Source organism: Tripterygium wilfordii, chromosome 20 (genome assembly GCF_013401445.1).
Source record: "Tripterygium wilfordii isolate XIE 37 chromosome 20, ASM1340144v1, whole genome shotgun sequence".
Lineage (NCBI taxonomy): Eukaryota > Viridiplantae > Streptophyta > Magnoliopsida > Celastrales > Celastraceae > Tripterygium > Tripterygium wilfordii.
In genome coordinates this window covers 10,259,091-10,279,654 of record NC_052251.1, presented here as the reverse complement: position 1 = coordinate 10,279,654, position 20,564 = coordinate 10,259,091, and the positions used below count along the sequence as shown (strand labels likewise).

The following is a 20,564-nucleotide window of genomic DNA, read 5'->3' as shown; positions in this document are numbered from 1 at the left end:
AATTGATGATGTGGGCAACCAATCAATAAAGTTTTATATCGCTCCCAAGCCTTAAAAAGTGGTTCTCCCTTGTTCTGCCTGAAATGGAAAATCTGATCCCTGAGCCTCTGTGTCCTTGACTGAGTATAGAACTTCTGAATAAACTTAGCAGAAAGTTGATCCCAAGAAGTGATAGAATTTGGTGGCAGAGTCTTGAACCAGATCTTAGCACTTTCCTTAAGAGAAAAAGGAAATAGCTTCAACCGTATGAACTCTTCAGATATGCCTTGAATTTTTTGAGTGCCACAAATCTCCAGAAAATTATCAATGTGATCACTAGCATCTTGATTTTCCGCTCCTGAGAATGATGGGAGCATGTTAATCACATGACATTTAAGCTCATAAGATAGATTTGGCGGAATGATTGGTAATACGATGCAAGATTGTCTAGTAGAGAATTGTGGCATAGAGTAGTCCATGATGGTAACAGGAGCATTTGCATTGTTGGCATTGTTGCCAACTTCCTCACGATTTTCAGCCATGCTCTCCTGTTCAGAATGTTCTCCCAAAATGTTGTCACTAGATGAACTAGAGCTGGATATAGGAGGAGAGATAGAACGAGTGGAAGATTTCTCCTCAAGAAAATCCTTGTCTCTCTTGTTCCTTCGTGCACGTCCCAAGTCTAGATCAACAGGAAGAATTTCTGTATCTTGAGAACGCCTTCCTTGCATGAACTACAAACAAGAAAGAAAAGTATAAGGATCACTAATTATCAAGTAAGAAAGAGCTAAACTAAGTATGTAAGTATCTATGTATATAAACAAGAATGGATCAAATATAAGCAACCGTCCCCGGCAACGGCGCCATAAACTTGTTGGGTCTAAATTAACCTTACTAGCAAGTGTACTAGTCGGCGACTACAGCACAATGATAAGCAAGGGTCGAATCCACAGGGACGGTGTTATGTCTAATCCAAATGTATATTTGTATGTATATATGGAAAATGCAATCAAAAGTAAAGTTCAACTCAAGATTGTTTGGTTTGGTAATTAAACTAAAACAAGCAAATAGCAAAGTGTTTTTGGTATTTTCTTAGAATAAAGATGCAACTAATGCAAATGAGATGAGTTAACGAATATGAGATGAACACCAAGGCTTTGGAATCCCCCTTGGGAAATGACTTGCAATGACACAAATTCACACACATATTTGCTAATTCGGGCATAACGAATCCGTACCTAAGTCGGTTTTAGCGCACTTAAGCCAAGTCTCCCTAAAATCGATTACTAGCCATCTTATTGGTCTAGGTCGGATATTCCTAAATACATTCTAGCCATCTTATTGGTCTAAACATGCATAGGAATTCATGGAGTTCTATGGAGATTAGAATTCATACAAATTGTCACCTAATTAAAGGGAGACACATTCATAATCAAGTGTTTCAAGAAGCATAATCTACTTGACATATTATTGTCTAAGCAAATTCTCCAAACAATTTCATCCAAAAACCTAAAGTGTTGGCCAAACACCACAAGCATGAAGAAATTACAATCAAACATAGAAACACAAGATTTATACCCAAATCAACTCATATATATGTAAATCAAGTCATAAACAAAGTCATCAAACCCAAGGCTTCAACCTAGCCTTGGCAAAGAGGTTTAGTTACACATAATGAGAGAAAAACACAAAAGGAGAGATGAGAAAATCATGAATAAACCCAATTAGTTGAGTAGATCCAAGTTGAGCTGAAGAATCTCTCCTCCTAGCTCCAAGAATCGCCTTCCCCCTCTGGTTTCGCTCCCCAGAAAATCAGTTCTAGGTTAAAAAGTGTCGTGCGGCTCGGCAAGTTCGCGAATTAAAACATCCCAAAAAACTGTCTTGTGCGCCTAGGCGCGTTGTATTCACGCCTAGGCGCACCACGCCTAGGCGCACGCCTAGGCGCAATCCTAGGCGTGCACAACTTCAAATTCACGCCCCAACTCGCTGGACTGGGCGTGCACAAGTGATACTGGGCGTGCACAAATATTGCGCCTAGGCGTGGAATGATTCCAAAATCTCCATACGACGTCCGATTTGCACGATTTTAGCGTCTACGGAAAGCTTGAGATGTCTAGTTTCCAATGCCTTTTATTTCGCTTGATTCCGATAACGTGACAAAAAGTTATAAGTATTTGAACACACGAAGGTCGGTGGACATTTTCTTCAGTTCAGCCCTTTTTTCATCACTTTTCATCCAAACCGCAATCAACCTATCAAAAAATACAAATCAAAACATAAATACACTCATTATTTATTTAAATGAAGCTTAAGAGGGGGAGATTCCTACCAAAAACAATAGGTATTATCACACCTATCAAACACCCCACACTTAAACCTTACTTGTCCTCAAGTAAAACTAGATTAAGTACATGTACCACTAACATCTTAACTCACTAACGCAGGAATCGCGGTTGCATTTAGCATATGCAACAAGCCTTTAAACCCCTAGGTGTCCCTAGTGGAGGAGTTGTGTCTCCTGAGGGCTTACAAGAACGACACCCACAAACGTTTCAGTCTCAAGATATCAAACACCCCACACTTCATCCGCATGATATACTCATGGAAAATTTTCAGCCTACTCAATTAAATATTTTTTTTTTTTTTTAGATGGCATGCAGTGCTAAGAGGAAATGCATAAAAATGTGGCTTCCAAGAGTTTATACATGCTAAACATAGTCACATTCCAAGAATCCCAAGAACAACCAAACAATGATACCAAGGCACATTTATTTATATACATACTACTCTGTCTAAAGGTTTTCTCTTTTTTTTTTTATCTAGAACCGTGCAATGCTCACTCCATTAAACTTTCTAGTCAACCCATGTAGCGAGTTCTCAACCAATGACTCCCAACCAGTAGGTTTAGGGCATTAGGTGACAAAGCACCCCTCGGATCAATTTCTCGAGTTGACAAGGTTTCGAAGTTAAGCAGGCCTAGTATGTTCATCATGACTGCCTCACCTTTTTACGCGAAACTCAAGTTGGTTAGACAAGAGCCCCGGTTACTCAGCAAAAACACATGAGCGGAACATGATTTTCATCATTTTCAAGCTTTTTTTTTTTTTTTTTTTTTTTTTTTTTACTTGTATACAAATAACTAGTGCCAATGATATTACTGAAATGATGTTCTAGCTCATCTAAGAGAAAATCCACATTCAACACATATATCCAACCAAGTCATACCCCACTACATTTCAATGCAAGTGAATCAATTTCGTAAATAATCAAGTAGGCATCAATGATTCCTCAAGCATATAAGGGGACAAGATGGGTTCGCAACTTAAATATGAAACATAAGGGAGTCTATCCACGCACAGATTAACAGAAAATAAGAGGGCATCATCCATAGTACTTGACCTTAATAACAGCAGCATAAAATAAGACTACCCAACCACCCCACTGTTAGAACAAGCTTTGTCCTCAAAGCATAAGAGAGGAATAATCGGGACAAAATAAAATGGATGACAAGCGTAGAACAATACAACCTGCAGAGGAAACTACTGAGTGGGTCCACCAGAGATCTTGCGGCGAACATAAGTGAGATTTTTGTCGCGCCGCATCTCCTGGAGCATGGATAGGACATCAGTAATCTGCTGACCCTGAGTCTGGAACTGCTGCTTTACATACTCAGCATGAGACTGGAAAGTGTGCTCAAGACGAGTCAGCTGGTCGCTCATCTCCTTGATCCGAGTATCATGATCAGCAGCATCGGCATCACTCGGAGCGGTATCCTCCTCCTCGTCATCCTCGTCCTCCTCCGCAAACTGCTGCACACCCGGAGCATATCGAGCTCTCCCAGCAGGGGCAGAGCGAATACGAGCTATACTAATACGCCAGTTGCTCAAATCATACGCCTCCATGGGAAGAGAGACAGACTGCAGAGTCAGAGGTAGCACCTGGAGATATGTCAGCAAGCGAGTGATGATCCGCGGCAGAAAGAGCCTCTTCACCTTGACTTTGGTGTCCTCCACGCTCCTACGGATAGCCAAAAAGGACTGAATATAATAGTGACCAAGATCAAACCAAGTACCAGTCCAGATACAATAAAGAATCTCCAATGCCTCCTCCCTCCTCTCACTCTGGTGCCCAGTTGGCCATAAGTTACCATGCACTAGCCGGTCCACAAGATACATAACCTGCGGAAGAGCAGATTTCCGAACAAATTTTCCCCGCCGACCAGTAAAATGTTGGACAATCCACTCATGATTTTCCAGCTGGGCAGAAGGAATAGGTGGCTGGAAACCACTATCAGGAGGCTGGGAAGTAGGATGTCCAATACTGGCACTAACATCAGCAGCAGAAAAAGTAATCATCCCGGAAGGCAATATAGCTTGGTAGAGGCCAGTCCCTGTTGCTTCCACGGTGCGATAGAATGCACGCACCAGGTTTGGATAGACCGGAACATCAGCAGCAGAAACTAACTGGGAACAATGGGTGAACGAAGAAACTAACTGGGAACAATTGAATGACCAACTTGACACCATCGATGAATTAAGGGAAACGGCGCTTACCAGAACGGCGGCCTATCAGACCAGAGTTGCCCAACACTTCAACAAACACGTCCGCACCAGAGAGTTCAAGGTTGGGGATCGAGTCCTTCGGAAAGTGTTTCAGAATACAAAAGAAGTTGGAGCCGGAAAATTGGGACCAAACTGGGAAGGTCCATATCAGATTACTAAAGTTGTAGGGCACGGTGCCTATAAACTTCAAGACAGGGACGGCCGAAACATTCCCAACAGCTGGAACGCCATCCACCTGAAATTTTATCATTCTTAAGTTTTACGCCCAAATAAAAATAAAAAATAAAAAAAAATAAAAAAAAAACGGGGGATAGTACATATACATTTATCTTCCTCAAACTTAGCTTATTTTTTATTCCAATTTCATTTTGAACGTTGTACTGACTTGAGCGTCGGAGGGTCGACGGTTCGCCGTCGACCAACCCTCACGTTTATCTTTGAAACACAGGGACGAGAGTAACAAGGCTCAAAGACAATGGCGCTCATCAACACGAAAGTAACAAAGCTCAAAGATGATGGCGTTCATCAGTACTCTCCTCAAAATTTCTTTTTTTTTATTCTTTCCAATTTCATTTTGAATATTGTACTGACTTGAGCGTCGGAGGGTCGACGGTTCGCCGTCGACCAACCCTCACTTTTATATGTGAAACGCAGGTACGAAAGCAACAAGGCTCAAAGACAGTGACACTCACCAACGCAAAAATAACGAAGTTTAAAGGCGACGACGTCCGCCAGTACGATAAAAAGATAATGACGCTCAATAAAAATCACGGAAGAACGCACAACAGAAGCGGCAGCGGCGTGAAAATGACGGAGATATGGGATAACGACGCTCAACAAAAACAAACAACGGCGCATGACGAAATTGGCAGAGTTGGTAATAGAAATCGAGAGCCAATCAAATAAACAAAAGCCATTGTCATATATCAAAATTACTAGGTACAAGGGATCGAAGTATTGCTAAGTACAAATTTACTTAGGATCATCCCGATCCCCAACTCCGCGCTTGCCTTGATCGCCCACTCTTTCATCATCCCTACCGTCATCAGCACCTTCATCGCCTCCGTCTACACCAACCTCGTCCTCTTCCTCTTCAGCACCTTCTCCAGGCTCCTCGCTGAGCCCCTCGCCGCCTCCAATGGGCTTGTACAAGTGGCCGAACTTCTTTAGTACAATTTCGCAATCAGCTATCTCGCCCGCCAAATCCCAAGTTGCTTCCCGTCCATCCCTATAATCCTTTAGCATTTCAAGACGAGCCAAGGCACCTGCCACACCCCCGACAATCTTCACCTTCTCAGTATGATCAGCTTCGATCGTCAACCTTTCTGCCTCCGCCGCCTTAAGTTTGCTGTCAAGTTTAGCCTTTCGCTTGTGCCATTTCTTGGTTTTCTTGGCCATTTTGCTCTTAAGAGCCGCTAAGTCAGATTCTGCCCGCTGAACATTTGCTAAGGCGTCTATTCTCTCCCTTTCAGAAATCGAGAGCTGATTCGTCAGCTTTTTCCGCATCTCATCTGCTAAGTCTTTCGCCGCCTGGTACTCTTCTAGAGCAACGTCCATCTCAGACTTATACTTTTTTAAAGCAAGGATTTGTTCATCAGCAATTTTCAATTCTTCTACGATCCTGGCTTCACTCACCCTCGCGCTTTGTTCGTCCGCCCTAACTCGCTCAACCTCCGCTCTTAACATCTCCATTTCCAGTGCGACGCTAGTGGCGGTCGAAGCAAGAGTGGCCTCCGCTGTTTCCGCCCGACTATTGGCTTGATCGACCGATATCTTCAATTCTTCCGCCTCTTCCCTAGACTTGCCCAACTCAGCCCGCAACCGCGCTATTTCGTCCTCGACGAAGAGGCTACTTTGCAGAAGCTTAAAAGAATCATGAACTGACTCACGAACCACCCTAGCCAAGCCCTTTCGCTCAAAAATTTGCCTATCTCTGGGAAAAAGAAGGCGGCGTGTGTCAGTAGGAAGCATCGGGGGATGATCGTGCGCCGATGCCAGCGCAGGAAACGAGCATTCGATTCTTCTGAAAATGCGAGCCCTCTTGCTCGCCCTAACATAACCCTCGGATCCCCGCTTCCGCTTCTTCTTCGCTTCCTTCTCTTGATCCTCCACTATACCCTTTTCCCTATCTAACCCTTTCTTCGTCCGACTTTCTTTTCTCCTCTTTTCGTCCTCTTCCCCCATCGCCCGCTTAATCCTTTCATCAACATCTTGTTCGTCCACGTCCGCATCCGCTTCCGTAATCTCTAACTCGGGACCGCTCGTCGAAATGTTCCGCTTCATTGCCGCTTCCTCCTCCTCACTAACCATCGCCTCTGCCCTCATCTTGGCCGCCCACGCGGCCATACCCTCAACGTCCTCCGCCACAGGAGTCTCCTCATAAACCAGAATTGAATCTATCCCTTTTTGCGTCGCACTCTCCTCCGATCGAGCCATCCTTGCTAACTCCTTGAATGAATAGAACGGCTTAAACACCTTGGGGGAAGTCAACGCTTGGCCTCTGCCGACGTCAGATTTCTTCTTCGACTTCTGTGGGGGATGCTTCGACGCTTCCAACGCTACAACAGTTATTCGTGGCGCAGAACCCTCCGTTAAGTAGACGTCGTCTTCCCCAACCGAAATCTCCCCCTCGGTCGCCTCATCTATCTTAGACGCCCGTTCACCCGTAACTCGCTCAGCAACCTTGGTTGCCCCGACCGGCTCAGGAAGATCAACCACCTCGACCACTTCGTCCGCTCCTGGTACTGGGACGACCTCGGCCGCCCAAGGTGGTGGCGCCCCTTGATTGACGGTAACTTTGGCCTTCAACACCCTTTCCTTCGACGCCTTCTTGACTCCTGACAGACAACACGATTTTAGGGACAGTCAAAACATGTGCAACGCATATTTAATTTCGACTTGACCCTTACCAACGATCTTGGGAAACTTTTCAACATCAGGCACGAGCTCCGCCATGATATTCTTTAAACTCCTCTCATGGTCAGGAAGATTCCTCATCTTCTCGGCCGCCATAGTAGGACGATCCTCTTGACCCTTCTTCCTCGGCGGATCCTTTGGGACTACAGAACGAACAAAATGTGAGTCGGATACTGTAAAACTTGGTCATTGAACGTCGAAATAAACATACTTACTTGAAGGTTTTACCCAACGCATCGGGAAACTCTCGGCGCCGAACATGGCCGCCCCTTGGGCAAAAAAGTACTCGGTCTTCCAAGTATCGTGATCGTTTGAAGTATAGTCCAATATGATAGGAGGAACGTTCCTCCGCGTAACGACCATGCACCGCCCCTTCTCGTCCTTGTGCTCTTTGAAACCGTATATCGAGAGGAAATCTCCTACACGAAATTCGATGCTAAACTTCCTACTCAGATGTTGAACGCCCAAGATCACTCTCAGAGAATTTGGCATGAATTGACCAAGCGATATGCCTAACTCGCTTAGAATTCCCCCCAACAACGGCGGAACTGGGAAATTAAAACCGATCCTGAACATTATCCCGTAAAGGGACACCTCCGTCCCACGATCAGTGTCAACTTTCTCATATGATTTGGGCGCTCGAAGCCTTATGGTGTCCGGTATCTTGGCCGCCGATCTTAAATTCGATAGAAACTCCGCATCCACCGACGACTCAGGATTGAGGATCGAAGGAAGAATCCTTAGAGACTCTAGTATATCCACTTCTTCGGCGGTAGATCCCGCCTCAACTTGACCGCCCTCCTTCGAAGACGCACGAACTTTGACAGACGAACCCTTCTTGTGCCCCAACATCTTCGTCTTCATGGAAAACAAAGGAAACTACGGCTGGTGATAGTCGAAGGAAAGACACTTCCTCTCTCTCTAAAAACGCTCTCCTTCTCTCTCTAGAAAGGTGAAGGTTAAAACGAATGAAGTAAAACTAAGGAGGACCCCACTATTTATACTAAAGAAGCCAGGGGCAGAACGGTCTTAAACAAAACCCATGATGGGGCACGCCGTTTCACGAAACGGCGCCCATTAATCACGTCCCCCGAAATCCTCGCCTCTTCCAACCCGTCGTTTCAACAAACCACGAATCTCAGCTTGCCACGTCAGACAATTCGCGAGAGACGATCCCTCGATGCATTAAATGCCTATCCTTTCATAACGTACACCATTCGATACATACCGTTACCAAGTCGGTCAACAGCGCCACTTGAGCAAACCAAGTCGGTCAAGAGTGCCACTTGAGCAACCAAGTCGGTCGACATCGCCACTTGAGCAAACCAAGTCGGTCCACAAGGCCACTTGAGCAATCCAAGTCGGTCAACGTGACCACTTGAGCAATCCAAGTTGATTAATACAATCACTTGAGCAAACCCAAGTCGGTCAAACACGACCACTTGAGCGATCCAAGTCGGTCAACGAGACCACTTGAGCAATCCAAGTTGATTAATACAATCACTTGAGCAAACCCAAGTCGGTCAAACACGACCACTTGAGCGATCCAAGTCGGTCAACGAGACCACTTGAGCAATCCAAGTTGATTAATACAATCACTTGAGCAACCCGAGTCGGTCAAACACGACCACTTGAGCAATCCAAGTCGGTCAACGTGACCACTTGAGCAATCCAAGTTGATTAATACAATCACTTGAGCAAACCCAAGTCGGTCAAACACGACCACTTGAGCGGTCCAAGTCGGTCAACATGACCACTTGAACAATCCAAGTTCATTGATACAATCACTTGAGCAATCCAAGTCGGTCAGCATGATCACTTGAGCAAAGAAAGTCGGCCAATATGACCACTTGAGCAACATTCCATGTTAGCAAAACCACTCGAACAAACCTCGTAATAGTAACAGCGAACTACTCTCGCAGTCAGACTTCGTCTAACTCCGAGAGTGGGGGACAAACTGTAGTGGCAAAAAACTGTCAGATGATTCAACCAGCGATATTGGGCGACGGTCAACGCAATGTGGGTCGGTCAACACCCATCTACATCCAAAGCCCTCGGCAGCCCATGAAAGGGCGCACAAGCCCATCTACATTAAGCTTCCCAGGCGGTCCATTAAGGAGCTTCCCAGGCGGCCCATTAAGGAACGCCCTAGGCGGCCCAGTAAGGAGCGCCCTAAGCGGCTCAGTAAGGAGCGCCTCAACCGGAGACGTCTAACGTAACTAATCGTCAAGAGACAAAAGCCACTCACACCTCAGGTACGCGTCTTGCATCATATTCACATGTATTTGCATACGCATATACCCCGTACCATGTTGATCATGCACCTAAACCATTATCTTCTATCGTACCCCCGCCCCCTGAGGTAACGGTCGTCTGAGATCTCTGTCGAACCTGGCCCCGACAAATCATACAGCCTAGCACGTCGTATCAGACGGCCTTCAGCCACCTTCTGACACCGAGCCGCCTGACCACTGTACACTCCGGACTTCAACCAACCAAAATAGGCCGCGTGTCCTGACACTCGACACCACCTCCCCGTACCTGCCTGTGAACTGTACCCAATATGTCAGTATTGGTCGGTTGACTACCCAACTATAAAAGGCCCCCTCCCCCTCGGGAGCAAGGGGACGCATCTTTCTCAGAGACTCAAACCCCTCGCCCTCTTTCACTTCCTTAAGCCCTCAGTTCATTCACAGCTGCCTGGCATTTTTTGCATCCATCATTTCCATATCAGCATTCACATTTTATGATTCGTATATCTTTGCTTTGACCGACCCAATTCCAGTTTACTGACTTGAGCGTCGGAGGTTCTTTGGCAGGTACCCCACTGGTGCCCAAGTCCTTCGATCTCAACCTTGCTTTGTTTCTCAGGATCCCGCTGTAGAAGGCCTGCATAGAAATTACGTTGACTATTCAACGATTGTAGATTCGGGTATCTACAACAATCGTAGTCATATTCTTAGTATTTAATATCATGGCAGACCAGGATTACCCTTTCTACAAAAACGTCGTTGTATGGCCCCCGTCATTCTGTAACGTCCGTAACTACAGGTGTCAAAAGCCTGTCAAAAGATGGTTCGTAGAACATGGTACCTGGCCGATGCAAGCAAATAACATTCCGATTCCACCGTATCGGAATAGTAAATAGACTAAAACGCCACCAATACAGGGGTTTCGAATCATGGTGAGTGCATAGATAAAAGATGTTGCTTTTTTTTATTTATTACTGATAACTTTTCATCATCGAAGGATTTGTGAAATTTTGATTTATTTCAAACGTTATAATTTAATAATGAAAAATTCGAATTTGTTTCAAACTAGTAACTCAGCCAAATTTTAATTAATTCCGGCTCCGGAAAGCCCGTCTTGTACGTACTCCAAAGCCATCAGATTCCCGTCGCTTGAACCCATCCTCCATCGATGGTCGACGAGACAATCGATGCCGTTGAAGGGTTCATGGGGCTTCTCGGTGACAATGGAGTCTGGTCGGAATTTGTGACTTTTGAGTTCAAAGACAGTAATGGCGTGGATCTGGATCTGGGTGCTGTTGAGTACTCCAAACCCATCATCTTGGGTGCTTCTGAACTTTAAATTTTACAAAGCGAGTCATTATCTGAATTTTGAGGTAATCAGGGCTTTTTTGTTCGCCCTTTGGACATGTTAATGGGGATGAGCTGAAACTGGACATCCTTTTCAAGCAGACATGCGAGGACTCGAGAGTCGGACCATTCACCGGAGTCGCCATTGCAGGAAGTGGTTGGCGTGGATGTTTAGTTTGATGGTGTGGAGAGAGGGCTTGAATTGGGGAAGAAGATGTAGATGATGTGGCATTTTTAATTTTTTAAATTTATTTTATCTTAAACTATTTACACATTATTAGTCCACGTGGGAAATAATTTTATTAATTTAATACTCCTCGTACACAAGTTGGCTGCCTCAAAGAGTCAAAATATGTCCAAATTATCAGTACAAATTTGAACTTCCAATTTCTAAGTTACAACATTTGAACATTTGATTATCAAATTTAAATTTTGAAAATATTTCAGTGACAAAAAAATATATTAACCTAGTGATGTGGACGTGGTTTATACTCATGAACTTATTTTCAACCACCTATTAAATGATGAAACCGTGTGGATGGATTGGGCTTTCGGGCTAAACATCTCTCTCGTCGTCTTCTACTTCTCTCTTCTCTCTTCTTTCTTCTTCTTATCCCTCTCAAATTCTTTAGATTATGACATTTTGCCTTTTTCAATAACAAGTTTTATTTGACAAATTGAGTTATGTATTGATGGTTTGTGCGAACAGAGGGGAATGTTTTTTGGGATACTACCCACAATGCATAAATTTTGGTAAGATGTTAGGTATTTTAAAAACAATTCAGCTGACATGGAGCTTTGGCGAATACAATGGATGAGACATGGAATATGTTTTGGCTTTCCACGTGAACCTATAATTTATTTCCAAACTGGCTTGATTGTACCAACAAGTATTGATCTTGTTAATATTCTTGAACTAGGTAGGTACTCGATGACTTTATTTGAGAGAGAGCTAATTTGCTGTAGTTTATAAACTATGAAATAAGTTATTAGACGTTTGGTCAAACGTATACCTTACGCTAGCTAGCTAGCTTATAAGTTATGAAAAAATCTTTTTAAGTTTAATTTAAAAGATAAAATAAAAACTACACAACAAATAAGAACAATATAAATCGTTATAGTTTGTTATTTTATAAGTTTTTATTTTTTTTGATAAATTTCTTTAGTATTATTAAAAATATTCTTTATTAAAATAACCTTATAAATTACAAGATATTTATATAAGTAAAATTACAATTAATATTCAAAAAGTTTATAATATTATCTTTACAAAAAAAAAAAAAAAAAAAAAAAAAACTCTAAATAAGATTCAATTTGAAGCTTATTTTTTGGAGTTTATTATAAGCTTTCATATCTCTAGGGGGTTTCGTTGCCCTCGGCTTATTAAGTTACACCAAATGGACACGATATATCTTTTTGTCATAAAAATCCTTACTATTTTATTTCTTTAATAAACATTCATATAAAATAATGAATTGTATTTTCAAATTTATTGTATGTATGAAATAACAGCAGGCATCAAACCTAATGGTATGCATGGATATGAAGCATCTCGTATTCATCAGACTATTTCTGACTTTGCGACGAAGAATGTTGAAATTTTGTGCGACGAAGACAAACATGGGAATTTGCAATTATTTGAGCCACTGCTACGACAGTCGCTTTGTTGTAATAAATTCTTCAATTTCAATGTAATGTATTGGCTTCCTAATAGTGCTTCAACTGCTGTTCTATAGCGGAATATATATGTGTTTGTACTTTCTCAGTTTGAATATTTCACTACAAGAAATAGGGTCATAGCGGGGGTTTAAACCGCCGCTATATCTAGAAAAAACTGTCGTTAAGTTATGTTATCAACGATTTTATAGGTGTCACTATAACCTGTATCGCTGTACTTATTACGATGTTTTTTGAAACCGCCGCTAAAATCCTCTGCGACGGTTTTAACCGCTACTAAAGTATTGATAGATTAAAAAATTAAATTGTCTAAGCTTAGCGACGGTTTGTTGAGGATGAAGATTCTAACATGAAAAGTCCAATCTATGGACAAATATATGCAGCTAGAACCAGCTATTAGACAACTAAAACTTAGTTTGATTATTTAAAACAAACAAAAATATTATAATTTTAAAACTCATCATTATTCCAAAAAAATAAAAATAAAATATGAAATTGTTCATAATTATCATCGATGCCTAGTTCTAGTACATGGAGTTTCAACAATGGTTTCCAAGGCAGGCTTCCATGATCGTTGCTTCGAGTACCTCTCAACCGGCTCGACAACTATATCGCTTCCAGATTTCTTCTCTTCCGATGGCGGAAACATGCAGAACTCACTAAGAACTGGAAAAATCTTGCCAAAATTGTTATAACCAGTTGTATTATTATTACCATGCTTGACGGCTTTGGTGGCCTTGTTGGTCAATGAATTCAGTTCTTCTTGTGTAAGAACAGAGTACAGAAGCTCCATTGGAAGAAGAAAGTAGAATTGGCTCCTCTCTAGCTCTTCATCTGCTAAAACACCTTGAATCCTTTGACCAACTTTGAGACCAGTAGACCCACAAACAAATTGTCCTTGATTTTCCACCATTAGCTCTGCTGCTTTGATTGGTCTTGTGTACATTTGTAGATTTCCATCACAAAACAGTACCTTCACTCCCCCATTGGAGAGAACTGAAGGAAGACAAGAAGCTGCATTCCCCATTGAAGAGAGAAATGTATGTATGTATGTATGTATATATGTATGTGTGTAGGTGTTAGTATGTATATATATAAGAGAAAGGAAGGAATCTTGTGATTGAGGAATGAAGGGTTTAAAGTTGCATAAATTCTTTGTGCACCAAAGAGAGATAGGGCTAGTGGGAGACTTGTTGGTTGGAGGAGTGAAAATGGAGGAGAGTTTGATGCAATGGGGAGTGAGTTTATCAAGTGGAAGTGTTGAATGGATTTGTTTATGAAGGGAAGCACATGGTGAGGGATGGAGGAAGGGTTGGACAAATGTAAGAAACTTTGCTATAAGACAACACCAAACTCATGATTGGAGATGGTAACAAGCAACTCTTTTGATTTTATTCCATTCAGCTACTCACCTACCTCCTTTAACATATACATATATATTAATATAATGCATTGTTTTATAGTAATAGTTAATCATATTTGTATCTTGTTTGCTTTTTTAAAGGAAGAGAAAGTAGAAAGCATATTAATATATGTGGCAAAGAATATATGTGGGGTCATGTTATTGATTAATTATCACTTGGTAATAGTCTATCTGGTTATTTCTCCAAACTTAGGGTGAAAATAATCTCACCTGAAGTTTGGAGTTCGATTCTAAGTTGTTGTCGCAGTTATTTCCAATTGGTTTGCTCTGTGCCTCGGCCAAACTAACATATCGAGCAAGTTTGCACGTGTCTAACCCTGTCCGAGTTTGAGTTTAGTGGACTGTTCAAAAGAACATGCTTCTTAAATTATTCTTGATTAAAAAAAGATTTCATGTTTATTAATTTTTCTTTCCTCCAATTGTATTGTAGCTTCAATTTTAGCTCAACAAACTAAAAAGGAGACCAAGCCTACCATGATATAAGGCCTTCCGTTTGGGCTAAAATGTAGATAAGCCCAAGGCCCGAAATATATCCTTTTTAGCCTACTAGAGCCCAAATAAAGGTGAACTACATTTCATATTATATGTCAAAACATATCACATAAGCTAACTTATAATTAGCTTATAAACTCTAATAAGCTTAAAAGAAAAAAATTAAATTGAAACTTATTTAAGAGTTTATGTTTGTTTTTTTTTTTTTCATTTTATTATTAAGATGATATTATATATAATATTATAAAATATGTATTTTATCTTTTAAATTAAATTTAAATAGTTTCTTTTTTAGAGTTTATAAACTAATTTATGTTTTAAGTTTCGTCAAACATATTTCACAATTTATAAATTAATTTATTTTAACAGTAAATAAGCTCTGTTAAACGGAGTTAAAATATCAATCTAATTATTAATAATATAGATTATTTGTCATTTGCATTGAAGGGATTGACTATTGAGGGAAGCACGAGTCTAACTAGCAGCCACTCACTGCTCTCCTCTACAAGAGTACCAGGTACTCCTTGCGCTGCTTCTTCTCCTTCTTCAAATTCCTCTCTTTCAAAATTAATTGAACTTGAAGTGGAAAAAACAAAGTGGGGTTCTTAAAATCAAAGCAAAGAGATCGAAAGGAGACTATCTTTTACTTGGGTCTAACTTTTGGGAAGCCTAATTACAGGAATGGCTTATCTTTCGCTTGGAAATCCAAATTGCAGTGTTTTATGCAGTAATGGGACGATTTCCTACATGGGTAATTCAGCTTTTCCACTTCTTCATCCTAAGGTAGCATCTGTGGGAGGTTTCATTAGAGGTCAGTTGATCTTTCTCTTGCTCTATTTGAAATGTTTCAGACTTTTGGTGTTGTTATTTGGTTTTCTCTGTTTTATTGGAAATATATTTGCGTTGTTTCTGGAACAATTGAGTTTGGGCTAGAATCGTGGGGAACATTTTGTCAAGATTGATATATGATGGTAGACCTGAATCCTTGATGTACAGAAATACCAAGGCCCTGGTATTGAAGATGAAGTTAGGAGCTTTTTAACCCATTTTTTCCTTGATAGATTTACAGGATGTTGCTGGAATTCGCTCCTTATTTAATGTCTGTGTACCCATTCATGCTTCATTAGTTTTGTGGTGATTAAAACATTATATTAGTTCAGCTTTTGGTGGTTTGTAATTATGAGAAGATTTCAGTTCAAGCACACAGATTGTGATCGTTGTTCATATTCGGGTTGACATATTTATCATGACAATGGGTTGATTCCGGCTTGATTATAGCGTAAGAGTGATGCTTGTGAATATTTATGACTGAATTGGGATGAAATTGCATATTATCCACTTCAATCACATGGTGATCAACTGCTTATGCATCGTTTAGTTCACAAGGATTTTCACCTTTTATGGTTGTAGAAAATTGAAAATTTTGGTCCACCTTCCTGTGAGTATGAGTCTTGTGTAGACCTATTGGAAGAAATGTTTTCTGTTAATTCTTCTGAATATCTCTTGGCAAGACTCGAGAAACCATGCACATTTTAATTGCTTTTTGACGGTTAAACTTGTGATTCATCTGATTGTGCTTCATTTTCAATTTATATTTACAGCAGATCACATCCCACTTCACTTATATGAGAAGGAAACTTCTCTTTTCTTGAGAAAACATTCCAGTTACACAAAGTTTAATAAAGGACACTACACCATCCCCAGCTGTAGTGGTTCGTCAGAGTCCCGTGGCAGTCAAGATGACTCTTCTGTTCAAGCTAAGGCATGACCAGTTTGTGATAAGTGAACTTACCCTTCACGTTGAGCACCCACCCCGCCCCCCCCCCCCCCCCCCCCCCCCAAAAATTCTTTTTCCCCGTTAGAATTGTGAATTCATTCATAACATATTGAATTTGGCACTTTGGATGATTATATTGTTGTTGACTTGAATTTAAGTTGTTTCTCTTACATCTTCCTGGAACAGGCACCATTTGGATACACAAGGAAAGATGTTATATTGATTGGAATTGGACTTACTGTTTTCGGCATAGGCTTGAAAAGTGGATTGGAGGTAGCTTGGCTCCTTTCTCTGTTATTATGCATTTCAAAACTTCATCCTGCGATATACTGCTACTATATCTTTTTGGCAATATATTGTCAGTTATACGTTTCAAAAGAATTTTAAGTGATTTGGGTGGAGATCGTCTATTCTATCGCCATTTCATTTTTGGTTTTTTTTCTCTGGCATATAGGTTCCATTCATCTAATTACCAAACTCTCATAAGTTTGTTTTTTCTACTACGATGGCTTGCACAGTTTGGCGGAGTTGATCCCTTACAAGCTGGGAATGTTGTTCAGTTGGTTCTGGTTTTGGGCTTAACTGTTGGATGGATATCAACATACATCTTCAGGGTCTCGAACAAGGACATGACGTATGTACAACAACTACGTGACTATGAAGACAAAGTCATGGAGGTAATTTCACTTTGATTTTCTTTTTTCTCACTAGAGTAGTCTTAGTCTTACACTTTTCCCTGACACGGAAAAAATGGTGATATTGTGGTTTTGCAGAAGCGGTTGGAGGGCTTGACAGAAGCAGAGCTGGAAGCGTTGCTTGAGCAAGTTGAAGAAGAGAAGAGAGTCAAGAGACGCCTTGCAAGTGGTGAGCAGATTAACTGAAGATCTTATTTAAGCTTTTGTTTCCCCAGAACAACATAGACAAATAGAATGTAGTGTGTTTGTATATATATACATGTATGCATATGTGCACACAATAGACAGATCAAATAGATGATTTGACGTTCAGATGCTCTCTTTTGTATTACGGGCAAACATGTGACCTAGTGATTGAGTTACAGGAGTGCAACCTAAAGATCACAAATTTTTGAAAACACCCTCTCCATATACTATGTGGGTGTAAAGTATGCATATATCTTATTATTTATCCCCGATTCTATCCACTGCAAGGGTCGTGTTTACACGAGTGTTGTTTACCTAAAGGGTAGAGACAATAGAAAAGCAATAATAGATCCATTTTATCGTTACCAATGTCTACAGCTATAGATAAAGAGAGATGCTGGATGAGTTTTTAATGGCCTTCTGAAACACTTCCTTTTGGACATGTCCATGACAATCCAATCTTGTCTGCTCTAGAAATCAACACTTTGCATACCAAAGTCTAGCCGGCCGTTGAAGTCTCCATTAAATACTCAGGTTGAGTTCAGCACTATTAACATGAATCTGCTTCTTTCTTCTTTTTTCATGGGCATAACTCATAAGGTAATGAAATATGTAAACAAACCATTAAAATCAAAATAATATATGGCTTCTTGTTTTTCCCTTGTCTTGTCTTCAATACTCTTCACTTTCGATTTATCGAATCAAGAAAATTATGTTTCTTGATTTGATATTTTGATTTATGGCATTTTCAAAATAATATAAAGATTGGCCGGGTTGGTCAAAACACATCCCATGTTTCTCGCCAAAATCTTTCATTTATGTCTGCCTGCATATTCTTGCATCCAAACAAGCAAACCCTGAAACTGCTCCTGTTCGCCTCCCTGGAACACATGAACAATCATCAAATAAAATTATTCAGAATCTCCTTTTTTGTAAATATATACGAATATCAATGAATGACCGGAAGTTTGGTTTCTAGATTTTGATTCAGATAGGCGCAGTTGCAGGGACATCAAAGATGGAAATGAAATAAGATTACAGATTCCGAGACGTTCAATATGAGGAAATTCCCTAAGCTAAAACAAAAAAGTTTTGCTCCATAAAGGATTATTCATATGAGTTCGAAGGAGAAGAAGACGAGGACGAATACCTCAGAGAATTATGCATTAATTGAACCCTCTGCCTTCCTGGGAGGGAAAACCACATTCTTGTTTCCTGGGAAGGCGGAGCGAGATATGTCTACAAGGGCCTTCAAGCTATATGGTTCGTGCATTGATATCTCTGACAAAACTTTCCTGTTCAGTTGGATGTTCTCCTTCTTCAACCCATGAATGAAGTTACCGTAGTTAACCTGAAATTCAAATTTGTAACATAAATGGAAAAAAAAATTTAAGAAAAAAGAAATGTGACAGCATCATATATCTAATGAGAATTAGTCAATTTGACACGAGCATGATTTGCCACAAGCTTTCCAAGAAACCAAAGATTTTGTACAACAATATCACCAGTAGTGACCAAGGGATTCCTCAGCTCATGCCTTTCTCATCAGCAAGAGATGAGTGCCCTGCTGCCGAACATAGCTGCTATGGACAACTTAAAATTCTGATCTGCTAAGCCTTCCAGGATCATTTCATAAATCTAGTGGTTCATCTTAGTGGTTACGAATTATTTTTAAGACTACCATAGTGAATTAGCACTCCAAAAGAATTTTTTTTTAAAAAGTCTTGCACTTTCTTTACTGTCAATTCACTTGGGACTATACAAGTTTAACGGTAAGTACAACCCGCAAGGCCTTTACCTCATGCTGAAGCCACCAGTGGTAACTGGGTTCAACAAGACACTATCAAAGTTATATCGATAAAATTGTATAAATTCTCTCTCCCACAAACGCAGAGGGAGAGAATGCAAAATAACTGCAACTATAAAAAAAGTAAATAACACCACTACTAGAAACACATGAAAATAAAATATATAAGCCTCCCTCTAACTCACTCACTCACTTAAATTTATGAACATTGCCTTACAATTACTTTTATTTGCCATAACAAGATAGAACCACAAATGAATCAATAACATTGGATGCAAAGATTAGCAGTTAAACTCAAGTAATATTGGTGGGCAGAGACTCAGCAACTAGTGTTTTTGCTGAACATAACTGATATACCCCACCAGTCAAACAAGCTTTATGATGTCTCATGAACTTCTACATGAACAAATATGTGCAAACAACAACTTGTGGTGATAAAACAAAAGATGATAAATTAAACACGTATTCCAATAGGCAATAATGAGATGGCTAGGGTAATCATACACCGTGTTGGCGGGTGCCAGCATTGATCCGCTCGATCCAGAGAGAGCGCATGTCACGCTTCTTGTTGCGTCGGTCTCTGTACGAATACTGCAGTGCTTTCTCTACTCTCTCCCTAGCTATCCTTATGCAGTTCTTTGCCCTCCCACGAAACCCCTTAGCAAGCTTAAATATCTCCTTCTTGTTCATCTCTTCTTTCACCTCTTCTCTCCTCACCCACCAAAATCAACCCTCTCCTGCACATAAAAATGGTGAAAAAAGAATCAATTTAATAACTTCTAATCAGAGTGTCCATATTCCATAATCATCTGATGTTTCATACACCAACGGAACCATCTTGGAGGTGCTCATCACTTACTTCCAGAACCCATTGAATCATATTCCAAGAAATTCTCAGATTACTGTTGCAGAAAACTAAGCACCAAACTTGTGCTGATTATTTCGTTCTAATCTTCAGTGTAATAGACTTCACAAAGTGAAAAAATAATAATAATAATAATAATATAACTTTATTATTCCGATAAAAAAAATTAAGCTAAAATTAGTCGGAATCAAGACAACTAGTTAGAGACTGCTAACCAGTTAACGTGCTTTCCTTCAGTCCTTCCTCTTTTTGCAGCTGCAACTGTGAAAACTGGACATATTGAGAGGTAGCAACGACGACGGTGGGAGAAGCGAGAGGGCTTTCGGGTAGTAGGCAGATGCGGCCCAGGAAGACATAAAAACTCAGACGATGACCAAATTGGGCTTTAGGGTTCAGGTGTACAGTGAGTATACACTGATTAGATTGGGCTTAGCTCTGTTTAGGCCCATAAAATACTAACGGGCCTCTACAATTGTGAGAGTGTGCATAACTAAACTAACGTGGCCTATATTTTCTTCAACAACAGAGAGAAGTCAACCGAGTGACATATAAGTAAAGGTTCATGTCCTCTTACACAACCAACGTG

General features: G+C 40.7%; 3 protein-coding genes and 1 non-coding gene across 4 annotated transcripts; 2 read left to right on the top strand and 2 right to left on the bottom strand.

Moving 5' to 3' along the window:
- LOC119987585 lies at window positions 1-107 on the top strand. Its single transcript, XR_005465476.1, has one exon. It is a non-coding gene; the product is annotated as a small nucleolar RNA R71 (small nucleolar RNA).
- Window positions 108-13,173: 13,066 nt separating this feature from the next.
- On the bottom strand, window positions 13,174-14,023 carry LOC119987538. The gene has a single exon (XM_038832470.1). The coding sequence runs from the start codon at window positions 13,758-13,760 to the stop codon at window positions 13,242-13,244; it is 519 nt and encodes a 172-aa protein (XP_038688398.1). The 5' UTR covers window positions 13,761-14,023; the 3' UTR covers window positions 13,174-13,241.
- A 1,066-nt stretch (window positions 14,024-15,089) lies between these two features.
- LOC119986488 lies at window positions 15,090-17,437 on the top strand. Its single transcript, XM_038831051.1, has 6 exons — window positions 15,090-15,165; window positions 15,328-15,459; window positions 16,250-16,410; window positions 16,612-16,698; window positions 16,944-17,102; window positions 17,199-17,437. The coding sequence occupies exons 2-6, from the start codon at window positions 15,330-15,332 to the stop codon at window positions 17,304-17,306; spliced, it is 645 nt and encodes a 214-aa protein (XP_038686979.1). The 5' UTR covers window positions 15,090-15,165; window positions 15,328-15,329; the 3' UTR covers window positions 17,307-17,437.
- Window positions 17,438-17,856: 419 nt separating this feature from the next.
- On the bottom strand, window positions 17,857-20,343 carry LOC119986489 (50S ribosomal protein L20-like). The gene is made up of 4 exons (XM_038831052.1): window positions 20,194-20,343; window positions 19,618-19,850; window positions 18,457-18,657; window positions 17,857-18,187 (listed from the first exon to the last, which is right to left on the bottom strand). Exons 2-3 carry the CDS (start codon window positions 19,801-19,803, stop codon window positions 18,466-18,468), a joined length of 378 nt encoding a protein of 125 aa, XP_038686980.1. The 5' UTR covers window positions 19,804-19,850; window positions 20,194-20,343; the 3' UTR covers window positions 17,857-18,187; window positions 18,457-18,465.
- Window positions 20,344-20,564: the final 221 nt, after the last annotated feature.